General features: G+C 42.7%; 2 protein-coding genes across 8 annotated transcripts in view; one reads left to right on the forward strand and one right to left on the reverse strand.

Annotated features, from left to right (window-relative positions):
- The first annotated feature begins 360 nt into the window (after positions 1–360).
- On the forward strand, positions 361–3,621 carry LOC115105461 (ATP-sensitive inward rectifier potassium channel 15-like). Its single transcript, XM_029627551.2, has 2 exons — positions 361–673; positions 1,295–3,621. The coding sequence occupies exon 2, from the start codon at positions 1,364–1,366 to the stop codon at positions 2,381–2,383; it is 1,020 nt and encodes a 339-aa protein (XP_029483411.1). The 5' UTR covers positions 361–673; positions 1,295–1,363; the 3' UTR covers positions 2,384–3,621.
- LOC115105460 (transcriptional regulator Erg-like) overlaps positions 3,345–25,598 on the reverse strand; it is a 96,131-nt gene continuing 73,877 nt past the window's right edge. For 5 of the 7 annotated variants that reach the window (XM_029627547.2, XM_029627546.2, XM_029627545.2 and 2 more), the window contains 9 exons: positions 15,645–15,802; positions 10,260–10,463; positions 7,556–7,636; positions 7,015–7,089; positions 6,473–6,535; positions 6,138–6,194; positions 5,995–6,042; positions 5,656–5,718; positions 3,345–5,488 (listed from right to left, as the gene is read on the reverse strand). In XM_029627547.2, the coding sequence (XP_029483407.1) occupies positions 4,968–5,488; positions 5,656–5,718; positions 5,995–6,042; positions 6,138–6,194; positions 6,473–6,535; positions 7,015–7,089; positions 7,556–7,636; positions 10,260–10,463; positions 15,645–15,802 (1,270 nt within the window). In that variant the 3' untranslated portion in view covers positions 3,345–4,967. The remainder of the gene's footprint in view (positions 5,489–5,655; positions 5,719–5,994; positions 6,043–6,137; positions 6,195–6,472; positions 6,536–7,014; positions 7,090–7,555; positions 7,637–10,259; positions 10,464–15,644; positions 15,803–25,598) is intronic. The other 2 variants (XM_029627550.2, XM_029627548.2) reach the window with 2 other exon arrangements.

Raw genomic sequence — 25,598 nt, forward strand, 5'->3', positions numbered from 1 at the left:
TCCCTACATACAGTACATGCACTTTGAAAAACAATTGTTGCATTTTCGATGTGGTGATTTTACATACGGTGTGATTTGTGATTTGACTTGCCATTTTATTAATGGTAATACATGTCTTATTATATTGAACCCAACTTTTCTATTTGTCTTTAGCTTTCAACTGCATCATATCTTCCCTTTAATACAATACCATAGTCAAATAAAAAAGGCTGAGATCAGGGTCATTTCATTTTCTGTTCTGGTCAAGGATTTAGAATATCTGTCAGTACATTATTAAGCCTTGGAGATAGTAAATCAGGGTGTGTGTATAAAGAAACAACAATCATGCATGGAACTACAAAACAAACTATGAGTTCAGAGAATTTTTAAAACGTGTGAAAGGGAGCACTTGTTGCATACCTGCCCCTGGTAGGGTGGGGTAGATAGGTGGAGTTTGTCCCACACTTGAAATAAAAGCTTACCTACAGGTAGCCAAGAACTCATTGAATAAGCTTTTTTCCTTCTCTCTCCTTTTTGTTCTCACAAAATGTCCTAAATATCATTGTGCCAAAGAGGACAAAGAGGAGAGGACATTGTGGAACTCTCAGGAAGTTTTTTTACAGCAGGTTCACATTGCAGATTATAACTACTGAGAGCAAATGAAGACACACCTGAGAAGGCATCAACACTGAACGTAAGTATTATACAACTTCCTTGCATTTTAAAAGTAACTTAGAGAAGTTAGGAACTTTGTAAGACGTTCTACAGAAAGTGTTACTGCATGCTACTGAGTTAATTTACAACTTTCCATAATTTCTTATTAACCATAGAAATAATAATCCTGAGCTTTCTGTCATGAGGAGCTCTATTTTTCTAGTTGCCGTGTCAACTGGCAAAATTAAGAATCTAGATTTACAAAGATGTCATATATTGCATATATTCTAAAAGAAACCTTGTTTAAATGTAAAAATAGTGTGTTTCAGTGGGGAATACATATAACATCATATTTAAACATTATTTAGAGGAAATGTTTTTGGGTCAGTGATATACTGTACATATTTGAACATCAGAGGGAGGACATACAGTATCTAACAGGTTAAATATATGTGTTGTGGTGTGGAATAAGGTGTGGAAATATCTTATCAATTGCCTAATTTCTGGATGAAACCAACCAGCCACAGTAGCTCTAGTGAGAATGTTTTTGTAACTGACATTTGTCCAAAGGGCTCATTTAATGCTTGAACTATTCCTGAACTGTGTTACCTACTGTGTCCTAGTTTGTTGCCATTGACTAACATTGCTTCTTCTTTTTCAGTCCCACTGCTTGCAATGCAAATAGGGTGACAACAAAGTGGAAACTACAGAGAACACACTTAAGACCAAGATGACCACCAAGAAGGCAGATGTCCAACGGAGGATCATCTCCAAGAATGGGCACAACCAAGTGCGCATTGACAACGTGGAGGGCATGGTGAAGATCTACCTCCACGACATCTGGACCACGGTGGTGGACATGAAGTGGCGCTATAAGCTCACCCTCTTCTCCTCCACTTTCATAATGACCTGGTTCCTCTTTGGCGTCATCTTCTACTTTATTGGCATGGGCAACGGTGACTTCGAGGGTGAGTTGCTGTCCAACCACACGCCCTGTGTCATGAACGTCGCGACCCTAACCGGTGCATTCCTCTTTTCCCTGGAGTCGCAGACCACCATTGGCTACGGCTTCCGCTACATCACCGACGAGTGTCCGCTGGCCATCTTCGTCCTGCTGGTCCAGCTGGTCACCACGGGCCTGGCTGAGATCTTTGTAACCGGGGCCTTTCTGGCCAAGCTGGCGCGACCCAAAAAGCGGGCCGAGACCATCAAGTTCAGCCAGTTGGCAGTGATCTGCCGCCACAATGGTAAACTATGTCTGATGGTGCGTGTGGCCAACTTGAGGAAGAGCCTGCTGATCCAGGTCCAGCTGATGGGCAAGCTGCTCTCACCCAATGTGACTGAGGAGGGCGAAAAGACTCTGATCCGCCAGACGGCTGTGGACTTCTACATAGACTCGTGCGGGGAGTGCCCCTTCCTAATCCTGCCCCTCACATTCTACCACGTGCTGGATGAGAGTAGCCCCCTGGCGGGGCTGACTGCCGAGAGGTTGCGGACGCGTGACTTTGAGTTGCTGGTCACCCTTAATGCCACCATGGAGTCCACGGCAGCCACTTGTCAGAGCCGCACCTCGTACGTTCCCCAGGAGATCCTGTGGGACTACAAGTTCAAGCCTGTGCTCTTCAGCACCCCTGGTGGCCAGTACGTGGCCGACTTTAACTTCTTTGACAAGGTGCAGGTGAGCAGCGACCCTACACTCCCCAGCAACAACAAAGATAAGCTGAAACTAGAGGAGTACAAGAAGGAATAAGAGGTCCCTCAAACATGTTGGACACTGGTAATAAACATGACCCACAGTTACTGTCTGGAAACAATTTGTAAACACGCATTACGGAAATATATCTGTTTTTATTTCATATAACTGCTAAACCCAATACGCATGAGTGAATGATGACACTTTTAGGCAAATAAACTCATGTTCAACATGATCAGTATTTATCTGGACAGAGTAAATTCAGGTGCAGTATATAACTAGCACATCGTTTGGATCCACAAGCCATATAATAGGAGAATATGGACATACAGGCAAAACAAGGACTGGGTCTCAGGTGCCAGTGTTTGAGTGGAACTGTAGCAGCAACTATTGCTGTACTAGAAATATTTGACCTGTACATAAGATTTCATGAAAGAAGATTCAAGATGTTGTTTCTTTGTATCACTCAAGTTGGATATTTTAATATATTATACAAATTTCACACTAAGAGCAGATGGGGATAGAACAAAACTTTTTTAGTGTGTAGCGCTTAAGAGCTGTGTTTTTTCTGTCTATGAATAAACCATTGACTTTGAAGAAGAGATGTTTCATATGCCATTATGAGATTGAAGGGATGTTTTTATCCCCCTTCCCATTACCCCCATCCCACACTGCTCTACTCCTCATCTCTTAGGGTCGCGCCAATTAAGGGCTCTACTCAATCCGTATCGCAAAAGTTCCAAGTTACAGCGTGATTGAATTTGAAAGGCAATGGAGACTGCATTCACGGCAAACGCTTCATTTGTCGGCTCAATCGGAAATGACCTTTACATTTCTATTGTGCAATCTTCAATGCTTCAGCGATACAGATTGAATCGAACCCGAGGTCTGTCGTTTGGTTGTTGGCACACACTGAACGTTTTGGGTCAAAACAATGGGAGCAACTTCTCTTTACTGTATGCAGACAGAGCACAATAACACACAATCTTTGACCTTCCAAGACAAGAGAGGACAGCACTTTGGTTGAAAATACTTTATTAGAAATTACACTGTAGAAAATCTATCAAAGTATATGATTTTTATCGTCCCTTTAGTCAACAATCTCAGTATCTCAGTCCTGTTTCTCAGTTTACAAGGCTGCCAGTTTATAGGTGTCCTACCCAAGCCTGCATCCCATAAAATAATACTGAACAGGTCTGAAATGCCTTGCCTGGCCAACACAATCCGTTTTAGATGAGTATATATAGTTTATGTTGTAAACTGTTTACAGAGATTAAAGTTCAAAGGCAACAATAGTTTTTTAAAAATGTTTTTGTTTACTGCCCGCTTTGGTCCATTTCAATTACTTTTTTTGTCACTATATCTAATTTAAAAACGTTGTATGTGTCTTTGGCTGGCTGAGATCAACTCGTAGTGTATAAATGCATAAGTTATATATTTATCATATAAAAAGAAATATAACACTGACTTGTATACTTCAATCTAACAAACGCACAGCGTTCGTGACTCAGAAAAACAATAATACAAAATTGGCACTTCATAAAATCTCTTCAGCTGAACTGGGAGTTTCTGTGGTAAGGCACTGGTCAAGAAAAACCCTCCTTCCTTCTAAAAAGATTTGAGGTCACACATTACATTTTACGAATCTTATTTCCAGTTTTTCTCAATTTCCAAAACACTGATGAATTGTTTTCAAGAATAACAATCAAGTTTAAAAAAAGTTCCTTTACGTTCAATAATGCCATATGGACTACCATATAGTATAATAATACTGATAAGACATAAGGCTAATAATATCCAAAGGAATAATACTTACTTTTTCACATATTTCATTGTCTTTTGATGATCCGCCATCCTCTCTTGATGTTTCCCCACCCTTGGTCACAAACAGTCTGTGAGTCCATCCATGGTCATATGACATGACCATCTAGCACAAGTCTACCCAAGGTGTTTCCTGCTGGTGCTAATTTCACAGTTTACCACAGCCAAGTTTAGTACTCCTCCCTACTTCCTCTGTGTACTCTAAAGTACACACTCATTTGCAACACCACACCCCTCTCCTCACTTACATCTCACTTACCTTGCTTAATCTGTACAGTCTTTGATATGTTAACTTCTTTAAATAAGGTAGTTTAATAGTTTAAAAAAATAATATATAATAAGCAACTGTTCATGCAGATATGTTATTTTTGGGGTATATTTATCGCCCTTCATAAAAAGGACATGTTCATGTTAAATAGTCCACTGATAACTCCCTTTTACGTCTACTCAAAGACTTGTCTTTCACTGTTCTCAGTAACTACATGTCGCACAATGCCCTTGGTCATAGCAACATCCTCTATTGCCCTTTTTACAGTGTGCCCTCCTATATCGTCTTATAGCGAGCGACATGTCTGTAGTCCTCCTCTCAATCCTTTAAAAAACCTTGAGTTCCCTTACCTGCTCATGCCCTAAAATTACACAAGTAATTATAGGGCATGAAACCCTACCTCTACCTCATACACCCTACCTCTACATTATTCCTTCATTATTGATCCTGCCCGCTTTTCATTTGGTTCCTAAACTGCCCTTTGTGTTTGCCGGTTTATTCCCGTTTCTTCCCCCAGTTTTAGAGTTGTGAGACGACCTCCCCCTGGCAGGTCTAATAGTAAGTCCCCATGTGAGAGGGCATGTGAGTGGCTGGGTGCCGGGTGTTGGGGTAGATACCCCCGGTGGGGGAATTCCAATAGGGGTTGGGGGCAGCAAAGAAGCTGGAGGAGGTGACAGGTAGCGCTTGGGGGTGAGGTGTGACAAAGTTGACCTTCTGCTGGTGTGCATGATAGGTGCTCATGTAGGATAAGTCGGAGGGGTATTTGTACATGGAGGACTCTGGAGGGTGAGGCTGTAGGGCCTGGGCGATGCCGTGGAAGTCAAACTTGTAGGCGTAGCGCTTGCCGTGCACCTTGGTCATGATGTTCTTGTCGTAGTAGTAGCGCAGGGCGCGGCTCAGCTTGTCGTAGTTCATGTTGGGCTTGCTCTTTCTCTCGCCCCAGCGCCTCGCCACCTCGTCAGGGTCGGTCATCTTGAACTCACCATTAGTGCCCTCCCAAGTGATGCAGCCAGAGTTGGCGCTGTCTGACAGGAGCTCCAGCAGGAACTGCCACAGCTGGATCTGTCCCGAGCCTGCAGGCAGAAAGGGTGTCAGCACAGTCACAATTACTAATACTGGCTGCGATTCAAACCGCACTACGCCGACATCACACTGCACTTCACTTTCAAAGGCAATTTCCTTGAAGATCACGATCGCATTCAGGGTAAACGCTACGGATGTCAGCTCAAACGTAAATTACCTTTAAAGCTCAAGAGTAGTGCGATGTCGGCGGATTGTGGTTTGTTTGAGTCCCGGCCACAGTCTGGACAGAGACAGGAAGTCAACATGTAACAATTACTTATACAGTCTGGACAGAGTCAGGGAGTCAATATCGTAACAATTATAATACAGTCTGGAGATAGAAGAGGTGGTCATCACCATAACAACTACAAAAAGACGTGCTACAGTCAACACCACAATAACTAATAGCAACAAACAACTATTTATATAAATGGTGCATTTGTTGTAATATGAATATCTAAAATCTTTAATCTTGTCTAATGAAGTGATAATCACTTCCACCCATCCTAAAACTCACCGGGGTTTGCCAGCCTGCTGCTTGTAGGCCCCAGGATCTGGTAAGGATCTAAGAAGTGAAAAACATTCACATTAGTAGGATAAATGTATTTTTTCGGCTCAGTCAACATCTATTTCAGAGTACTGTTCAAGCTTATATTTTACCTAGCTGAGGCCTCTGCTCCTCTGTTTTGGTGACAATGGTTGGGGAGGGCTGGGAACCTTGAGGGATAAAGTTCCCAAAATATTAACAGGGGGTTTCCCTGAGTGCAAAGTTCCAAGTGTATACAGTGGAGAAATAGCTTCTTATCTTGAGGTATCCAAATCCCTGTTTTCTGCCTGACCTGTTTTGTTTATGTTTAGTCTACAGGCTTGTAAAGAGCTTTTAAATCTTTTAAATTCACTGTAATGTACTTATACACATTTCCCAATAGATGAAACCCAAAGGGAGTGCCATGTTTTGACAAAGGACCAATGTGCAGTACATTGTGACTCCTTACCTTTGGTGGAAGACACAGCTTGAGGAGCCCAGCCAGATCTTCTGGCTGCTTCATAAGCCAGGTCTGTAAAATATCATAAATGACAAATGAACCTGCTGCCTGCAGCTATGAACCTTAACCCTAGAGGGCGCTATGATAAAAACAAAAACATGCTGATGGGTGAGTGCATTTCTGTGGTTCACCTCATCGGTCTGAGGCAAGAGTTGTGGATTGCCAGAAACTTCCCATAATACAAGAGGCCCAAACACAGAGACACAACTACTGCAGTCTGGAGTATTATTTTAAGGGCAAGGGATGCTTGAGTTGAAATATAAATAAAACCTCTAAAACATTTTTCGACAAACTTCTAAATATATCTTTGTTTATGTGTATTTGTACATGGGCATTGGGCAATTTGCAAAATGTAGTACTTTGTCTCCAAGGTATGTGGTTCCTTGTTTCTCCTCCCTGTACCTTGCTCCTCTACAAGTGTAATCGGATGTGATTACAGTGTGCTCTTATGCCTCATCTACATAAACTTATAGGAGTGATGAATCACCCACCTGGCCTAGTGGAGACTCTGGGGGAGTTGTCAGTGGGATAAACAGGAGTGTTGGGGAAAATAAAACTCGCACCTCCTGCAGAGAGTGAAAGAGAGGATCGTTAATAAATTATGTAAATGATTATGTACCCGTAATGACAACTTCTCATGACACAATTCCTGAATGTTCCAATTTAATTGCTTTGACGAATATCCATATGGGGAGGGATTTTGTGCAGCACAAGGACAATTACAGCAGAATGCATCAATGTTAGACTTTAGCACATGCTGTCCTCTACGCTCTACAGTCACAATGCATTACTGCACCAGCATACAGTAACTTCTGCACCACATAACAAAAACACATTAGAAATAATAACAACAAAAGATACAATTTGATTACTTGATGCATAATCTGATACTCAAATGAATACAAACAAATCAGTGTGAATGTATATAAAGAGTACACTGTATATACATAGGTGGGCACTGTGTGAGTGTGCGGATACTGTGGTGGCGGGAGCAAAGCCAGAGGTAGAGAAGGGGGGCAGGGGACTCCTTACCTGTGTTGCGAGCATGCATTAACCGCGGGGAGTTTTGTAAGGCTTTGTCAACATCATCGGAAGTCAAGTGAGGAAGTGGAGCTGAGAAATAAAACATTCTTTTGAAAAAGAGATGAACCAAAAAAATAGAACAGCTCAAACAACCTATGATGTGCAAGGAGTGATGCTTTGGGAGGGAGGGGGGAGGGGGCAGCCATAACACAAACACAGACCATTAGAGGCAACATTCAACAGGCAAGGAGCGATACAGGGAGATAGAGTGGTGAGGAAATGGAGTGGGGGAGAGAGAGAGAGAGAGAGAGAGAGAGAGAGAGAGAGAGAACTTGTAAGTAAGACAATGGTAGGGAGGGCCAACCCAAATAAACAGTTAATCACTCGTGCCCACATTCGTCCGTGAGAATCCATCGCTTTCCCTCCTCCAGAGTAAATTCGGTGAGCGTGTGTACACATGAGGGGGAAAGAGAAGCAGCAGCCATTGCCAAAAACAAAAGGAGGAGAGGGGGATGAAAGGAAAGCTTGTGAGGGCTTTCTTCATCCCCCCCATCACTAGTGTATTTTCCAGTCAAGCAGACCTCAAAGCCAAATCCAGCAACTATTTTTAATATAGGGCCAGCAAAAAACAAGTCTTTGGAGTGACACTAAGTATGCCTATTGGCAATTCTCTCTTATCAATTTCAAACTGTCCACAGTATTTCAATGAGGGTGTGGGAACTGGTGATTACACTAAAAGTAATGTATAAGAAAAAGCCTTTCAAAAGATTTTCGTGAGACTCATACATATCAAGAGCGATTCAAGCACAGGATTGTGGAATAATGCAATGGGGGCGATATTTTGGGTATGTCATATGGTTCTGGCAATATCTACATAGAAACACCATCAGGAGGAAGGATGAGAGTGGCCAGTTTAGGCCCTTGCCTCCTATAAGACCCTATGATCTGTGAACTGTACATGATACACACCATCTTGGTGTCATTATACTCCTTATAGCGTGCTCTAACATATGGAGTATTTCAAGATTCTAAAAGAAAAATGTTAACATTAATTTATTCAACATTCAACATATTAATATAAAGTGCCCTTTTTGATTTAGTTAATTGTAATACAATGTTTGCAACAATATACTCTAAAATTACATCAAATTTCCAGAGTGGGCTCTCTCCTAGTTTTGAAGTTATGATTCATTTAATGAGCACCACCAACACAGTGAATGGGTTTGCTGCTGGTGATTTGCTGAATGTGCAATCCTAAAGGTGGGCTGTGATTGGTAAATGACCTATAACGTCAATGTATAAAATTGGTCTTCATATGAATATATTTTATGTTGAATATATGAATATGTAAATTTCAGAATCTAGACATACTCCATATTTGAGAACACACTATAAGTACAATGGCAAAAATATGTTGTCTGTATCGTACGGTTCATGGATCGTTGGGTCTTACAGGAGCCATGTATACAGTGGTCTAAAAAGGGCCTAAATCGGACACTTTCATTATACAAATGTAAAAAGCATGTCAAACATCCTTCCTCCCAATGAAGTTTGTATGTCAGAATTCACAGAACAATCTGAGATACCCAAAATATTTTCAGGATGTCCTGACATGGAATCACCCAATGTTATACTGTACCTATATTTAGTTGGAATGGGGGCGGTTTTTGGCACATAATGATGACACACAAAAATGAACAACACCCATGTTCAGAAGGTGGTGGTACACATCACTCAACTCTGAACTCCTCAAGCTATCTGGCTTTCTCATTTCTCTGTCTGGCTGGCTCTATCTGTTTGGTTCTCCTCTTTCTCCCATCACTCACCTCCTCTGCACATCTGTGGGTGAACCCTACCAAAACCGACACTGATATCAAACAAACAAACCCACAAGCAGTCACTATGAGAAGAGTAATGGTTCACTGGAAAGTTCTCTGCACGATCAAATGGAACTTGGACTCAGAGAGAGCAGAGAGAGAGAGTGTCAAAGATAAACATATAATCTCAAGAGTCTGACAAACCTTCTCCAATGACTATAAACAGATATGCTTCTTACGATGGGTGCCAATGATGGCTTTATTGATGTAGTGTACCTATTTCTCTTTAAAACATATTATTAATTATGTTATTATTGTTACACTACTGCCACCATTACTCCTACTGCTACTACATAGCTACCACTGTAACATCTAATGTTAACAACTTAAAACCAGAATGTGTGTGTATGCATGTGAAGAAACATGTGGACGACATGCAGCAATGCATGTGTTGGAGAGAGGAGGTGAGGTGTCAGTGGACAGGAAAGCAGGTCTTGGAGCAGTGAGTCACTCAGCCAAAGCAGCAGAAGCAGCAACAACAGGGACTCCTTCACCAGGTTTCATTCTAATCTGCAGTCAAGCAAAGTAGCTGAGGCCCTCCGGAGAATGTCAGTGAGAGCTCAGTTGGATGCCGGCTATAAAGCCCCTTAAGCCTGCTTAACTTATAACCCACCAGGACAAGTTCTCTAACCTTACCCCTGGTATAGAGGTAGAAAAAGATGGACCACCAGACCACAGCAGCCCTTCAATAGTATCCCTTTGTAGCTTCTTTCTTTACTGCCTGCCATTGCATTGTGTTGGCCAGCTAGGGAAGGGGGGCAGAAGGCGGGAGCATGTAGAGGGAGGAGAGGAGAGAGGGATGATGATGAGGAGGAGAAGGAAGATACTAGACTCACTCTCTCTGAGGTAGTGCAGATGGGAGAGCAGGATGTCTGCGTTGTAGCTGAGCGTGAGCCTCTGGAAGTCCTCCTTGCACATCTTGCACAGGTCTTTGCCGTCCACGTTGTGGAAGAGAGCCATATCCACATCCAGCAGGCCATACTCCTTTACTGCCCACTCCAGCCACTGGCGCACATGCTCCGTGGACCACAGTGTGGGATCTGCCAGGCCATGGACACAACACAGGGAAAACTCTTACCTTCATTCTTACATTCTTACTTATTTTCTTACAGTTCATACTTACTCCCATTCTTTATATGATAACAGGTTTGAGTGTACATTTGCAATGAAATTGGTTTTATTAACCAACATTTTCTAAATTAATTTAACATTTTGCAATTAAAATTGTCCAATTAGATGACTGCTGAGAATGTGTTTAGAACCGTGACACTCTCTTTCCCAGAGATCATGCACCTGGTACCAAACATCCCACTCACTCACAGGAACCCACCAGTTTGTCACACCTTCTTTTGGCACACACATAACAGGATCCAAAAACAGCTGACACGTACAGAAACAAACCACACTGTCGTCTGACCCTCCTTTCCAGCCATACTTAGCAGCTCCGGCCCAGTGTCCCAAATGGAACCCCATTCCCTACATAGTGCACTATTTTTGACCAGAGCCCTATGGAGTAAACGGGATAACTTACACTGGCTCAGAGAGCAAGGAGCAAGAGGCAACGGTAACTCCGTGAGCATCCATCTCTACAGCACCACGAGGCAAGGGTCGTGGGTCGATCAGTGGGTCTGGCACTCGCAGTGTTTCCCTTTATTCATTTAGCAACAGCGGGCCACTAATCCTTTTTGTGATAGTAAAACGTTTTCAGTGTAAACCTAAACGACTAACACCAGATATAAAGTATGTAGAGAAAATAATGAACCTATATTTTTTTTATATCATCTTTGAGAACAAAAAATCACCAGCATATTAACTAGACAGTCAGGGATAATCTAACATTAAAAAAATGTCATGGCATGGGGCCTCCATTGATTTTGTTATAATGTTTGAGTCACTCAGATAGCATAAGAACATGGCATAAGCCATGGCAAAATGTGTAGAATTTTTTGAACATTTGCTATAAAACAGCATTTTTTTCTCTCAGCCCCATGACAAAATATGGTAGAAATGCAGGAAATGTAACTAAAAGTTAAATGTTGTCTCTGCAGCCAAGAGGAGGGCCTCTAAAATGTTTGGTTGGAGACCACGCCATTGGCCATGTCCATTATAATGTCCCCACCACGCCCACCACCTATTCGCCATTTTGTTCCAGAAAAAAAACCTGGAGTGACATGTTACAACGTACAGTATATTTGTAGCAGCGGAGGCCCCTCAGAGGAGGAAGCGGAGGACCATTCTCTTCAGTGAATTTCATTACATTTTTATAGTAAAACATTTAAAAAGTTATACTTTTAAATAAAACTATACTATTACTTTAGCTAATATGGTGATAACGATGTAGGCTGTGTGTAGCGGTTATAATATGGTTTGGTTTGGAAAGGTTTTTTCACCTGGTCACATCTGATGTGTTGTGCATTGAAGTCCATCAGTGAAGAATCTCAAATATCAAATACATTTGATTTGTTTAAAACTTTTTTGCTTACTACATGAATCCATATGTGTTATTTCATAGTTTTCATGTCTTCACTATTATTCTACAATGTAGAAAATAAACTCAGCAAAAAAAGAAACGTCCTCTCACTGTCAACTGCGTTTATTTTCAGCAAACTTAACATGTGTAAATATTTGTATGAACAAAACAAGATTCAACAACTGAGACATAAAATGAACATGTTCCATAGACATGTGACTAACAGAAATGGAGCAATGTGTCCCTGAATAAAGGGGGGCGATCAAAATCAAAAATAACTGTCAGTATCTGGTGTGGCCACCAGCTGCATTAAGTACCGCAGTGCATCTCCTCCTTATGGACTGCACCAGATTTGCCAGTTCTTGCTGTGAGATGTTACCCCACTCTTCCACCAAGGCACCTGCAAGTTCCCGGACATATCTGGGGGGAATGAACCTAGCCCTCACCCTCCAATCCAACAGGTCCCAGAGGTGCTCAATGGGATTGAGATCCGGGCTCTTCACTGGCCATGGCAGAACACTGACATTCCTATCTTGCAGGAAATCACGCACAGAACGAGAGGTATGGCTGGGGACATTGTCATGCTGGAGGGTCATGTCAGGATGAGCCTGCAGGAAGGTTACCACATGAGGGAGAAGGAGGTCTTCCCTGTAATGCACAGCATTGAGATTGCCTGCAATGACAACAAGCTCAGTCCGATAATGCTGTGATACACCTCCCCAGACCATGAAGGACCCTCCACCTCCAAATCGATCCCGCTCCAGAGTACAGGCCTCAGTGTGACGCTTATTCCTTTGAAGATCAACGCGAATCCGACCATCATCCCTGGTGAGACAAAATCGCGACTCGTCAGTGAAGAGCACTTTTTGCCAGTACTGTCTGGTCCAGCAACAGTGGGTTTTTGCCCATAGGCAACGTTGTTGCCGGTGATGTCTGGTGAGGACCTGCCTTACAACAGGCCTACAAGCCCTCAGTCCAGCCTCTCTCAGCCTATTGCAAACAGTCTGAGCACTGATGGAGGGATTGTGTGTTCCTGGTGTAACTCGGACAGTTGTTGTTGCCATCCTGTACCTGTCCCGCAGGTGTGATGTTCGGATGTACCGATCCTGTGCAGGTGTTGTTACACGTGGTCTGCCATTGCGAGGACGATCAGGTATCCGTCCTGTCTCCCTGTAGTGCTGTCTTAGGCATCTCACAGTACGAACATTGCAATTTATTGCCCTGGCCACATCTGCAGTCCTCATGCCTCCTTGCAGCATGCCTAAGGTAAGTTCACACAGATGAGCAGGGACCCTGGGCATCTTTCTTTTGGTGTTTTTCAGAGTCAGTAGAAAGGCCTCTTTAGTGTCCTGAGTTTTCATAACTGTGATCACAATTGCCTATTGTCTGTAAGCTGTTAGTGTCTTAACAACCGTTCCACAGGTGTATGTTTATTAATTGTTTATGGTTCATTGAACAAGCATGGAAAACAGTGTTTAAACCCTTTAGAATGAAGATCTGTTAAGTTATTTGGATTTTTACGAATTATCTTTGAAAGACAGGATTTAGTAAAAATAAAGAAAAACCCTTGAAATAGTAGGTGTGTCCAAACTTTTCATTGGTACTGTATATGCAGGCAAGAGTGTGCAAGGCGGTATTGAATGTGTCACTGTCTGTCACCTTACATTTTTCATTGTAAACTTTAATTCATAGGCTAGGTTGTAGCAACTTCATGATGGGTATAGGGAAAATGTGAGTATCATGTAGCAGCCTAAGCCTATCGATGTTGCATTGAACTGGGTGAATGGGACATGAATGACACCCATCCAATAGGCTGTAATAGAAATAAAGCCATGGTCATGAGAACAATAAAAATAGTCCTTCCTTATCTTAAACAGGACTGACTGATTTGTAGCATTTGATGCATTGAGTCTTTTGGGGTTTTCAATTAGGTAAATGCAGATGGGCAACCCCATGCTTTAGCCTATTATTTAAAGCCGATGTGTCGCATCAGATTTGCCTGACAACTCAAACGGAATTCTTCCGCTGCTCTATCTTTTGCAACATACTTCAGTCTGAGACTGCCATCGTTGAAGTTGTTTGTGGTGAGGTCAAAATGTGGGGTATAGCACAAAACAAGTATGAAATCAAATAACCGCTTTAATAACCAAATAACTTTCAAATAACCGCTTTACCCACAAGTGTTCTGACTCTGGCACAACACATCCGTTTCTGGGACCAATCAGAACGGTTAGAATGTGTTTGCGTTCTGGAAATCGCCTGGGAGGTACTCAGATACAGACTCATTGCGGAGAAGAAACAAACATACGCGGGCAAGCATAAGTTGGGCTACAGGTTATAATGTTTTAAAAGGGAAAATTATATTTCAGATGGTGTCAACATCATTTAGTTTTGGAGTATAATGCCTTTATAAAAAGTAACCAGAGTGATCTTCTCACAACACAATATTTTCCTATATGGCAGAGATTGTGGGTCGAGGATGGGGGGCGGGGGTTGAGGCTTCTTAAAATGCCCTAAGGGATGCATTGTGCATCATATAGGAACAGCTCTGTATGTATTTGAAGTTGAGATTATCTCCCCAAGTCCCTATACCAAAATATCAGGAATGTGTTTCCTATACGTAGAGCAGAAAAGCCAGTTGAATGATGACCTCCCATTATATTCCATGAAGCAGTGTGTGCCTATTGTCCTCCTCTAACTAAACAGCAAAAACAGGATGTTCTTAACATGCCGTGTCATTGTCCTTGTCAGCTTCAGTTGAAGAGGAAGTTGCGCTACCCCAGAAAAACTGTGATGCACAACCCCCAGATAGAGAATACAGTGCTGCATGCCCTCAACGGACAGGTTTTTCTGTGGGGAAATTACTCTAAAAAAGTTACTCTATGGTGTTTTTCCATTGGAAACATTTCTGTGACAAAGGCTAACATGGAGCATGATCTAGTGTGATCTTTGGTTTACCGGATGGAGGATGGAGAATGATCTAGTGTGATCTTTGGTTTGCGCTTCATGTAATTCATAAAAGTGTAGTCCTCAAAACCCTGATGCACATAGGCCAGGAATAGAAAATGTATACATCTAGTGACTATGCATTGTCGATCATTAAATCAAAGAAAAATCTTAGTATGTCAATTTCATTCTGGAAAATATCTACATTCATCTAATTTCAAAGATTTTGGCTTTATTTGGCTGCTTTACAGTCTTATGTGTGTTCCAGTCAGGATTCAGGTATTGTATTCTAGGTGTGTGAATGGGGAAATTATAATAATACCTTTCTCCAGTTTGGCAGGGACTCACAGCCCCCTCCTTCACCCTGATCCTTACTCCACCCCTTTGGACCAGAACCATAGGAAATGGTCTAGACAATGAACAGCACACTCGGCAACAAAATGCTAGAGCTTCTGTGCTGCAGATCACAGGAAGTCTCTCCTTGTGACAGATGAATGCACTGTACGTGAGAGACATGAGGTCCCCTTATCAAAGGCAGTGAGTGACCACATACTGGACCTGACTGACTGGGACTGGTATTGAAGGCTTCTTTAACCAGAGATGGCAACGTCCTGCTTCTCATTCCAAAGTGGGTCCTCTTAAGCTATGTTTACATGTGCATATTGATTATCATCTCAATTGAAGACAGGTGAGTCAACCCAATGTAATTGAGCAGATCCAACTAAGCGCTTCAGCTGTCTATAGAAAAGTGTTCTGGTGTTCAGATCACTGTGGTGTAATTTGGGGTGTTGACCTGTTCTGTTACCTGCGGGAACAATGACGCGGCGCTCGTTGGTGGTCATGTTGGGGGGAGCGATGAGCTTGTCCTCCAGGTAGCTGCTGCTGTATGTGACGGGGGCAGCGCCCTCACCTCCGCTGGACAATTTTCTGTTCTTCCCCACACTGCAGTCATCAGGAGAGTTCCTGTCGGGACAGAACACAGAGTGATGAGGTCAGTCAAAAAGAGGCGGAGTCACCCATATATGGGCAGAGTCAATCCCAGAGGGGTGAAATCAACCACCCTTGCAATGCTCATCAAGAATTAGAATTAGAATAACTTTATTTTTCCAGTGAAGGAACTTCTTGTTTGGAGTGGTTCAAAAAGACTAAAGTTACAACAACAAAAAAACACAGACATATCAGGCATCGCAGTAGACCCACTAGGCACAAATCAAAGTCTCACCAGACATTCTAGCCTGAGGACAAAGTTACACAAATAACAAACATCTAGGACAGTACAATACAATATTGTGAACATTCATGCGTATTAGCCAGGTCTTCCGTTGGTTAGCGATCTCAGGCTACCAAAACCAAAGGGTTTTGATTGCTGATATTGTAGCAGTCTCAGATAATCAGACTCGCCGTCCATTCATCACACTCACGGCAGCATTCTCTGAGACCTAGGCCCTAACTGATAACACTACATTGGAACATCTGTTTATCAACTGTGTGTTAACCATTAGTAAACTGTTTGTTGATGATTATTATCTGTTGTTCATGTATTTATAACATGCATTCATGTTTACACAAAAATCTCCCCATAACAATGCTAGCATGTGCCTCAATGCCCAAACAGAGGAGACAGTGTAATTGTGATTTCAACTCTCCTCCCACCACAGACTGCGAAACAAAGCAGTCTCAGATTTTTCATCTATACCAGCTATGGCTGCAGCTCTCCTGAAGCCACATAAAAAGAGAGGGATCTCCACTAAAATAAAGTAGAGGGGAGGGAGTAGTGCCAGAGGCCCTGGACCCCATAAATGACCCCATTCCAAATTACTCTTCTCCCCTTATTATAGCTGCTGATTCCCCCAGGGCGCGGTCAACAGATGGGACAGATTACCCATGGAATGTCACATAAATTCATATCAACCTCCCTTGGCCAAGATATTAACCATTTTGGGATCATTTATTGGAATCAAAGTCATGTGTCAACCAACTGTTGGCCTCTACCGACCCAGCCTTGATGGAGAGGCTGCCCTGCCACGGGTACAGGCCAGATGCATGTGATTTGCATGTGATTTGGGAATAGCTGTTTCAAAGTTTTGAAAAAACACAAAAGTGATTTGTCAGATCTGTTGTTAGAGGGATTTTTTAATCCAGTCTTATTTCAGCAGCGTGAACGCTAATGATTAATGTTAGTCCTAAAATTTACAGTAACTATTCTACGGCACTTTCATCGAGAGAGGTTTTATACTTATTCTCAGGATTTAACTGCCTGTAGTGCTGGTAGTCCCAAAGACTGTCCATTGACAACATGTTGGTGTCCATTTCTTTTGATCCAGTTTCCAGATTGGAATGTTAACATGAGACTTTCAACTGAAATTACCACATTGCTGCTGCAACATAGACCGCCTTAAATACCTTCTGTTTCTTTCACTTGGCAGAAATGCGGCCTCCCAGAGGGGGTCTCTCTTACATATGTCCATAAACGTTAGCAACTAGGCTGCAGACACTAGAGTCAATGGGGTTCAGAGGGTCAACATATAAAAAAATCAGGTGAATGCTTCACTACGAATATTTCAGGTGGAAGAAAATGTCACTTTCAGCCAAATAGCATAACCTGAGTGATTGCCTTCCCAGAATATGGAACTCTCATCATTAGGGAATCCATCATTAAGCCATAAGGATGTCATATCTGGATCTATGAGTTGAACAAGAGGTGAGAGATGTCCAAGGTGTGACTTGGGACTAAAAGGTCCCTCGAAATTCACCTGATTGAAAAACATTTTAAGAAAAACAAAATATAATATCATATTTGTTTAACAAAAACAAAATATAATATCATATTTGTTTAACAAAAACAAAATATAATATCATATTGGGGAGTATTAGGAGTGAAGTTTCAAGCTGTTGCAAAAGAACGCCCGATACTAAACTAGGCCATAATAAAACTTCCCATACGAAAATGATGTTGGGGAGAATTCATATTGCCCAAATTATTATAAAACGTACCCACAAAAAATATATTCTATCGCAGCCATTGTTTTCACGATCAAATAAGCCTAAAACAATTTGTTTTATAGAACATTTGCACACAAATCATACTTCACATGCATTCCCAAAATGTAACGCAAATAGCCCATACTTCAAGATTTCTAATCATATGTCATATCAGTCAATGCAGCATTTTTTCCAACTGGAGAGGTAGACAACCAAATTGTCTGTCAATTTACACTTGATTGAGTTTAACACTTTGGGCAGAAGATCATACTGCTGCAGCCTTCCCCTAATTAATTGTGAAAGTAGGCCTATCTGCAGTGGCATGTATTCATGAATGCCATGAGAAGCCAGGCTTCACCAAATATTTGACCAATAAAAAATAAAAAATGTCTGTGTTTTCGTCTGTGTTTTCATAATTTTACTTCAAATTGTAAATCATCCGAGTGAGGGAAACAACGCCCTTGTCTCAGTACGTGTAGCCCAAGTATCTGATGCAGTCTGGAACAAAAGAGTACGGCATGTTGCCGCTGTAGCATTTGATTGATTGATGCCAGCAAGTATTTGGCCTCACTTGATAAAAACAATTGCAATCAGTGATGAGCTGAGCTGAGGTCAACTGTGGGTTGTTCTGGAGCAGCAAAACACCCCCCACGGGAGGCCAGTATGAAAATAGATTCACACCAACCAAATCACATCCTGAGCAAAACGTCATCATTGTCAGAAAAATGTGTTTGTTTCTGGTCTGCCTATGTTGATGTCCTGCAGTAGCTAGGGTACTAAATTCTGTAGTATACTGTAAAATACTATACTAAACAATATAGTATCCCTCAATCAGGTGTAGTTCTTACTACAGAATGTTGTAGTATACTGTAGAATACTATAGTAAATACTGCAGTATTAACCGCAAAAAAACTATGAAGTAAATACTACAGTAATGTCTGCAAAAACACTACAGTCCGCAAAAACACCCTGCCCATTCCCCTCCCCGTATCCCAATTTTTGCCACCCATAAGTAAGAAACTTACATGCCAAGTTTAGACCACACATTGTGTTCTGAATTATCCGTTCAGACCCCAGTCCTACCTACCTACCTACCTACCTACCTACCTACAGGTTATGGAACATTTGCTCTTTTAATATTTCTCCAGTAGCTTTCCTCAAGGAGAAGCCTCCAATGCCATGTAAAAGATAATAAAACAAAAAGACTATAGTAAATACGACAAATAATGTTCTCAAAACCCACCAGTAAATACTACAGTATAATACAGTCTGAAAAAAAACACTAAATTAATTACTATAGTATTAAAATGGCGCCGAAGAGGATGGCTGACATTTTACATGCCCGTAACCAATTGTGCAATTCTTTTTTTTTGCGTTGTTTGTAACTTTTTTTTTATTACTTATTTTGTACATAATGTTGCTGCTACCGTCTCCTATGACCGAAAGTAACTTCTGGACATCAGAACTGGGATTACTCACCACAAACTGGAAGAAGGTTTTTGCTTTAACGATTCCGAAGAGAAAGATATACTTCTCTCCCGGGAACAGGCCCAGATCCCCATCATTTGCGTGAAGAAAAGATGGAGGAAAACAGGACACAGATCGGGCTGCCTTTTGAGAATCTGTACGCGAGCGAGTAAACTCCCATTGCCATCAATTCTACTTGCTAACATGCAATCATTGGAAGATAAAATTGATGACCTACAATTACGATTATCCTACCAACGGGACATGAAGAACTGAAATATCTTATGTTTCACCGAGTCGTGGCTGCACGACGACACGGACAATATAGAGCTGGAGGGATTTTCAATGCCCCCGGCAGAACAGAAACGCTATGTCTGGTAAGAAAAGGGGTGGGGGTGTGTGTCTTTGTGTCAATATGAGCTGGTGCGCGATGTCTAATATTAAAGAAGTCTCAAGGTATTGCTTGCCTGAGGTAGAGTACCTTATGATAAACTGTAGACCACACTATCTACCAAGAGAGTTCTCATCTATATTATTTGTAGCCATCTATTTATCACCACAGACTGATACTGGCACTAAGACCTCACTCAACCAACTCTATAAGGCCATAAGCAAATAAGAAAATGCTCACCCAGAAGTGGCGCTCATAGTGGCCGGGGACTGTAATGCAGGCACACTTAAATCAGTTTTACCAAATCTTTACCAGCATGTTACATGTGCAATCAGAGGGGAAAACAACTCTAGACCACCTTTACTGGTCGTTTACCAAACGACCTGCCCTCCAGGACACCTACACCACCCGATGTCACAGGAAGACCATAAAGATCATCAAGGACAACAACCACCCGAGCCACTGCCTGTTCACTCCACTATCACCCAGAAGGCGAGGTCAGTACAGGTGCATCAAAGCAGGGACCGAGAGACTGAAAAACAGCTTCTATCTCAAGGCCATCAGACTGTTAAACAGCCACCACTAACATTGAGTGGCTGCTGCCAAACTACAGACTCAACTCCAGCCACTTTAATAATGGAGATTGATTGAAATTGATGTAAAAATGTATCACTAGCCACTTTAAACAATGCCACTTAATATAATGTTTACATACCCTACATTACTCATCTCATATGTATATGTATATACTGTACTCTATATAATCTACTGCATCTTGCCATCTTTATGTAATACATGTATCACTAGCCACTTTAAACTATGCCACTTTATGTTTATATATCCTACATTACTCATCTCGTATGTATATACTGTACTCTATACCATCTACTGCATCTTGCCTATGCAGTTCTGTACCATCACTCATTCATATATCTTTATGTACATATTCTTTATCCCTTTACACTTGTGTGTATGAGGTAGTAGTTGTGGAATTGTTAGGTTAGATTACTCATTGGTTATTACTGCATTGTCGGAACTAGAAGCAGAAGCATTTCGCTAGACTCGCATTAACATCTGCTAACCATGTGTAAGTGACAAATACAATTTTATTTTATTTTATTTTATTTGAAATCTGACCATAATTCTATTCTCCTGATTCCTGCATACAAGTAAAAACTAAAGCAGGAAGTACCAGTGACTCGTTCAATACGGAAGTGGTCAGATGACACGGATGCTCCGCTACAGGACTGTTTTGCTAGCCCAGACTGGAATATGTCCCCGGGATTCATCCAATGGCATTGAGGAGTATACCACCTCAGTCATCGGCTTCATCGATGACTTCGTCCCCACAGCGACCGTACCTACATATCCCAACCAGAAGCCTTGGATTACAGGCAACATCCACATCGAGCTAAAGGCTCGAGCTGCAGCTTTCAAGGAGCGGGACACTAATCCAGACGCCAATAAGATATCCCGCTATACCCACAGACGAACCATCAAACAAGCAAAGCGTCAATACAGGATTTAATCTTACTACACCGGCTCTGATGCTCGTCAGAAGTGCCATGGTTTGAAAACTATTACGGACTACAAAAGGAAACCCAGACGCGAGCTGCCCAGTGGAGCGAGGCAAGCAACACTGAAGCATGCACAAGAGCACCAGCTGTTCTGGATGACTGTGTGATAACGCTCTTGGTAGCCGATGTGAGCAAGACCTTTAAAGAGGTCAACCTTCACAAAGCCGCGGGGCCAGATGGATGACCAGGACGTGCACACGGAGCAACTGGCAAGTGTCTTCACTGACATTTCCCTGACTGAGTCTGTAATACCTACATATTTCAAGCAGACCACCATAGTCCCTGTGCCCAAGGAAGCGAAGGTAACCTGCCTAAATTATTACCGCCCCGTAGCACTCATGTCGGTAGTCATTAAGTGCTTTGAAAGGCTAGCCATGGCTCACATCAACATCATACTCTAGACCCACTCCAATTTGCATACCGCCCCAACAGATCCACAGATGACGCAATCTCAATCACACTCCACACTGCCCTTTCCCACCTGGACAAAAGGAACATGCTGTTCATTGACTACAGCTCAGCGTTCAACACCATAGACCCCACGAAGCTCATCACTAAGCTAAGGACCCTAGGACTAAACACCTCCCTCTGCAACTGGATTCTGGACTTCCTGACGGGCTGCCCCCAGGCGGTAAGGAGAGGCAGCAACACATATGCCACGCTGATCCTCAACACTGGGGCCCCTCAGGGGTGTGTACTTAGTCCCCTCCTGTACTCCCTGTTCACCCACGACTGCATGGCCAAACACGACTCCAACACCATCATTAAGTTTGCCGACGACACAACAGTGGTAGGCCTGATCACCGACAACGATGAGACACCCTATAGAGAGGAGGTCAAAGAACTGGCAGTGTGGTGCCAGGACAACAACCTCTCCCTCAATGTGAGCAAGACAAAGGAGCTGATCGTGGACTAAAGGAAAAGGCGGGCCGAACAGGCCCACCTTAACATCAACGGGGCTGTAGTGGAGCGGGTCGAGAGTTTTAAGTTCCTTGGTGTCCACATCACCAATGATCTATCATGGTCCGAACACACCAAGACAGTCATGAAGAGGGCATGACAAAACCTTTTCCTCCTCAGGAGACTGAAAAGATTTGGCATGGGTCCCCAGATCCTCAAAAAGTTATATAGCTGCACCATCGAGAGCATCCTGACTGGTTGCATCACCAGCTGGCATGGCAACTGCTCGGCATCTGACCATAAGGCGCTACAGAGGGTAGTGCATACGGCCCAGTACATCACTGGGGACAAGCTTCCTGCAATCCAATATAATAGGTGGTGTCAGAGGAAAGCCCATAAAATTGTCAGAGACTCCAGTCACCCAAGTCATAGACTGTTTTCTTTGCTACCTCACGGCAAGCGGTACCGGAGCGCCAAGTCTAGGACCAAAAGCCATAAGACTGCTGAACAATTAATCAAATGGCCACCGGACTATTACATTGACCCCCCATTTGTTTTGTACACTGCTGCTACTTGCTGTTTATTATCTATGCATACCTACCTACCTACTTGTACCAATTACCTCTAACCTGTACCCCCACACTGACTCGGTACCATAAAAATATATATAAATAAAAATACAAATATACCCCTGTATATGGCCTCGTTACTGTTATGTTATTGTGATACTTTTTATTATTTTTTACTTTAGTTTATTTGGTAAATATTTCCTTAACTCTTCTTGAACTGCACTGCTGGTTAAGGGCTTGTAAGTAAGCATTTCACGTTAAGGTCTACACTTGTTGTATTCGGCGCATGTGACAAATAAAGTTTTATTTGATTTGACTACCATTTTATTTTACTACAGTATTTATTTTATTTATTTTTTTACCACTTTTTCTCCCCAATTTCGTGGTATCCAACTGTTTTTTAGCAGCTACTATCTTGTCTCATCGCTAAAGTCATGCACGGTTGAAACACCATGCACCTGGCAACCTTGGTTAGCGTGCACAGAAGTCGTTGGTGCGCGATGAGACAAGGACATCCCTACCGGCCAAGCCCTCCCTAACCCGGACGACGCTAGGCCAACGACCTTCCGGTCGTGGACGGTTACGACAGAGCCTGGGCCATCAGAGTCTCTGATGGCACAGCTGGCGCTGCAGTACAGCGCCCTTAACCACTGCGCCACCCGGGAGGCTTTACTACAGTATTTATACTATAGTTAACTGTAAATACTACAGTATACTACAGTAAATACTACAGTTTTCACTGTAGTGTTTTTCAGATTTTAGTCCGCAAAAACACTACTGTGAATATTACAGTATTTATACCATAGTATACTATAGTATGTTTTCACGTAGGCAGCACACTTTCTCTATTGCCTCCCACCCAATATGAGTCACCATCAGAGGCGACTTTAAACTACTGTCCACAGGGCCCAGACACATGCTAAAACACATCTAACCCTCTCTATCACTTTATAGAAAGAGAGACAGAGAGAGATATAAGAAAGAGGGTGAGCTAGATAGAGTGTGCGAGAGAGAGCAAGAGAGACAAAGAAAAAGAACAAACAATCCAAGGCAAACCTAGTGTAGAAGAGTGCAGGCGTCCCATCGGCCCTGTCTTGAATCTAACATTGTTCATTCTTCTACAGGTTTGGGTCGGCTAATTAATCTGCCAAGAGGTTGGGCTCCTGGGCCCACTTCACTTCCCATAAACCCTGCTGCTGCTCACTGAGGGTACTGGAGTGGGGGAGCAATGGAGGGGGTCATGGGAGTGGTGGTCCACACACCCATTAAATCCAGATAATGAGGGTTGTCTCAGGACCCCCGCTAGCCCCCACATCAACATTCCCCGCAATAATTTCCATCGCTGAGGCTATCTGTCACCCAGCTGTACCCTTACACCTCCCATTTCGAAGCCATAACTCAGGCCGAAGAACCCCACTGCCATTGCATGTAACGGGATCTTTAAAATGATCCACTCTAGAAACTGGACCAAACTCCTGGCATGCTTTGGAACACTCCGGGTTGAGCTTTGGGTCCCCAGATGCACACACACACATGCACACCTTCACACAGACATATGGGTGTACACACACATGTACCATGCACGCATGCGAGCACATACACACACACAGCTCCCGGCGTGCAAACACCTGCAGTGTTCCTCCCTCCAAACACACACATGCTGTATCTTTATTTGGTGTTGCAGTAGGCCTCCTTCAAGTAACCTAGTGAATACAGGGGAGGATGGTGGTGTGTGCAGGAGAAGCAGTGCTGTCTAAGTGTTGATCTCTGCTGTAAATCTTCTTCTGATCCCTGACTCGTCATTAATTGGAACAATCTTTCCCGTGTCTCACCACCAGATAAATAAGGCACTCTGCCGGGGTGTCTGTGGAGATTCCTGCTCCAAGGATTGGGGATGGCTGTGTAGGGATGGGAGGGCTGAATGGATGGATGGGGGGGGGGTTCTTGCGCATGTGATACGTTATAAATATTACTGGCGGCACTTTTTTTGGAGGGGTACAGCTGTTTTGAGTTTGGGATTCAAACAGCAGCAACTCTGTCTTGGATTGGGACTCAGGCGGCTCTGCCTGTTGTATTTTTCCCTCTGCTTCCTTCCCTCCTCTGAAAACGTCATTCAAGTTCCTCGTCTGTTTGGTAGTAGTTCGGCTGCTGACTGTCACTGTGTAGGCCAAGCAAGACTCTTTACTATTGAAGGGCGGCTTTGGGTTTAAACAACAGACGTTCCTTTAACTAACTCTACACCACCGCATTACATTTTCTGCCCCCGTAATTCAAAATATTTACACTGTGAGTTTCGATTTCAGGCCGCAGCGACCCGCCTGTTTAAAGAACATTCATAGAAATGCAGACAATAGACAGGAAATCAAGGCCACAGGCAGTGCGGCTGCAGCACAGTGCACAGTGGACCCCAGGGTGTAGCACTGTGACCCTTAGGAAGAGGTGGTTCTTTGTTACTACACCCCTTGTAATGCTAATACTCTCCAGAGCACACAGGATATGGGCCAGACATATCCTACGGTATCATGTAGCTCAGTTGGATTACACTGTCCAGACAGATAAGTATATGTTAGGGTAGAACCTTAGGCAAGCCATCCTTCAAACTAAATGATATAGAATTTGCATGTAAGTGGGATCTTAGTTAGCAGATTGTAACAAGCTAATGTGATGCTCCATTAGCAGTTACAGGATAGGTACTGTTTGGCGTAGCACAGAGAATTTTTCACCAACATTAACTTGGATACTATCTTCATTCTTGATTTGGCAAAACATGTGTCTTCTAAAATGTCCATGTCCAGTTGCAGGTGGTTTGTTTTGAATTGAGAAAATGCTCCTGAAAAAAAACAGTTTCCAGTGAGACCTAGTACCATGAAAAA

Source organism: Oncorhynchus nerka, linkage group LG22 (assembly GCF_034236695.1).
Source record: "Oncorhynchus nerka isolate Pitt River linkage group LG22, Oner_Uvic_2.0, whole genome shotgun sequence".
Classification (NCBI taxonomy): domain Eukaryota; kingdom Metazoa; phylum Chordata; class Actinopteri; order Salmoniformes; family Salmonidae; genus Oncorhynchus; species Oncorhynchus nerka.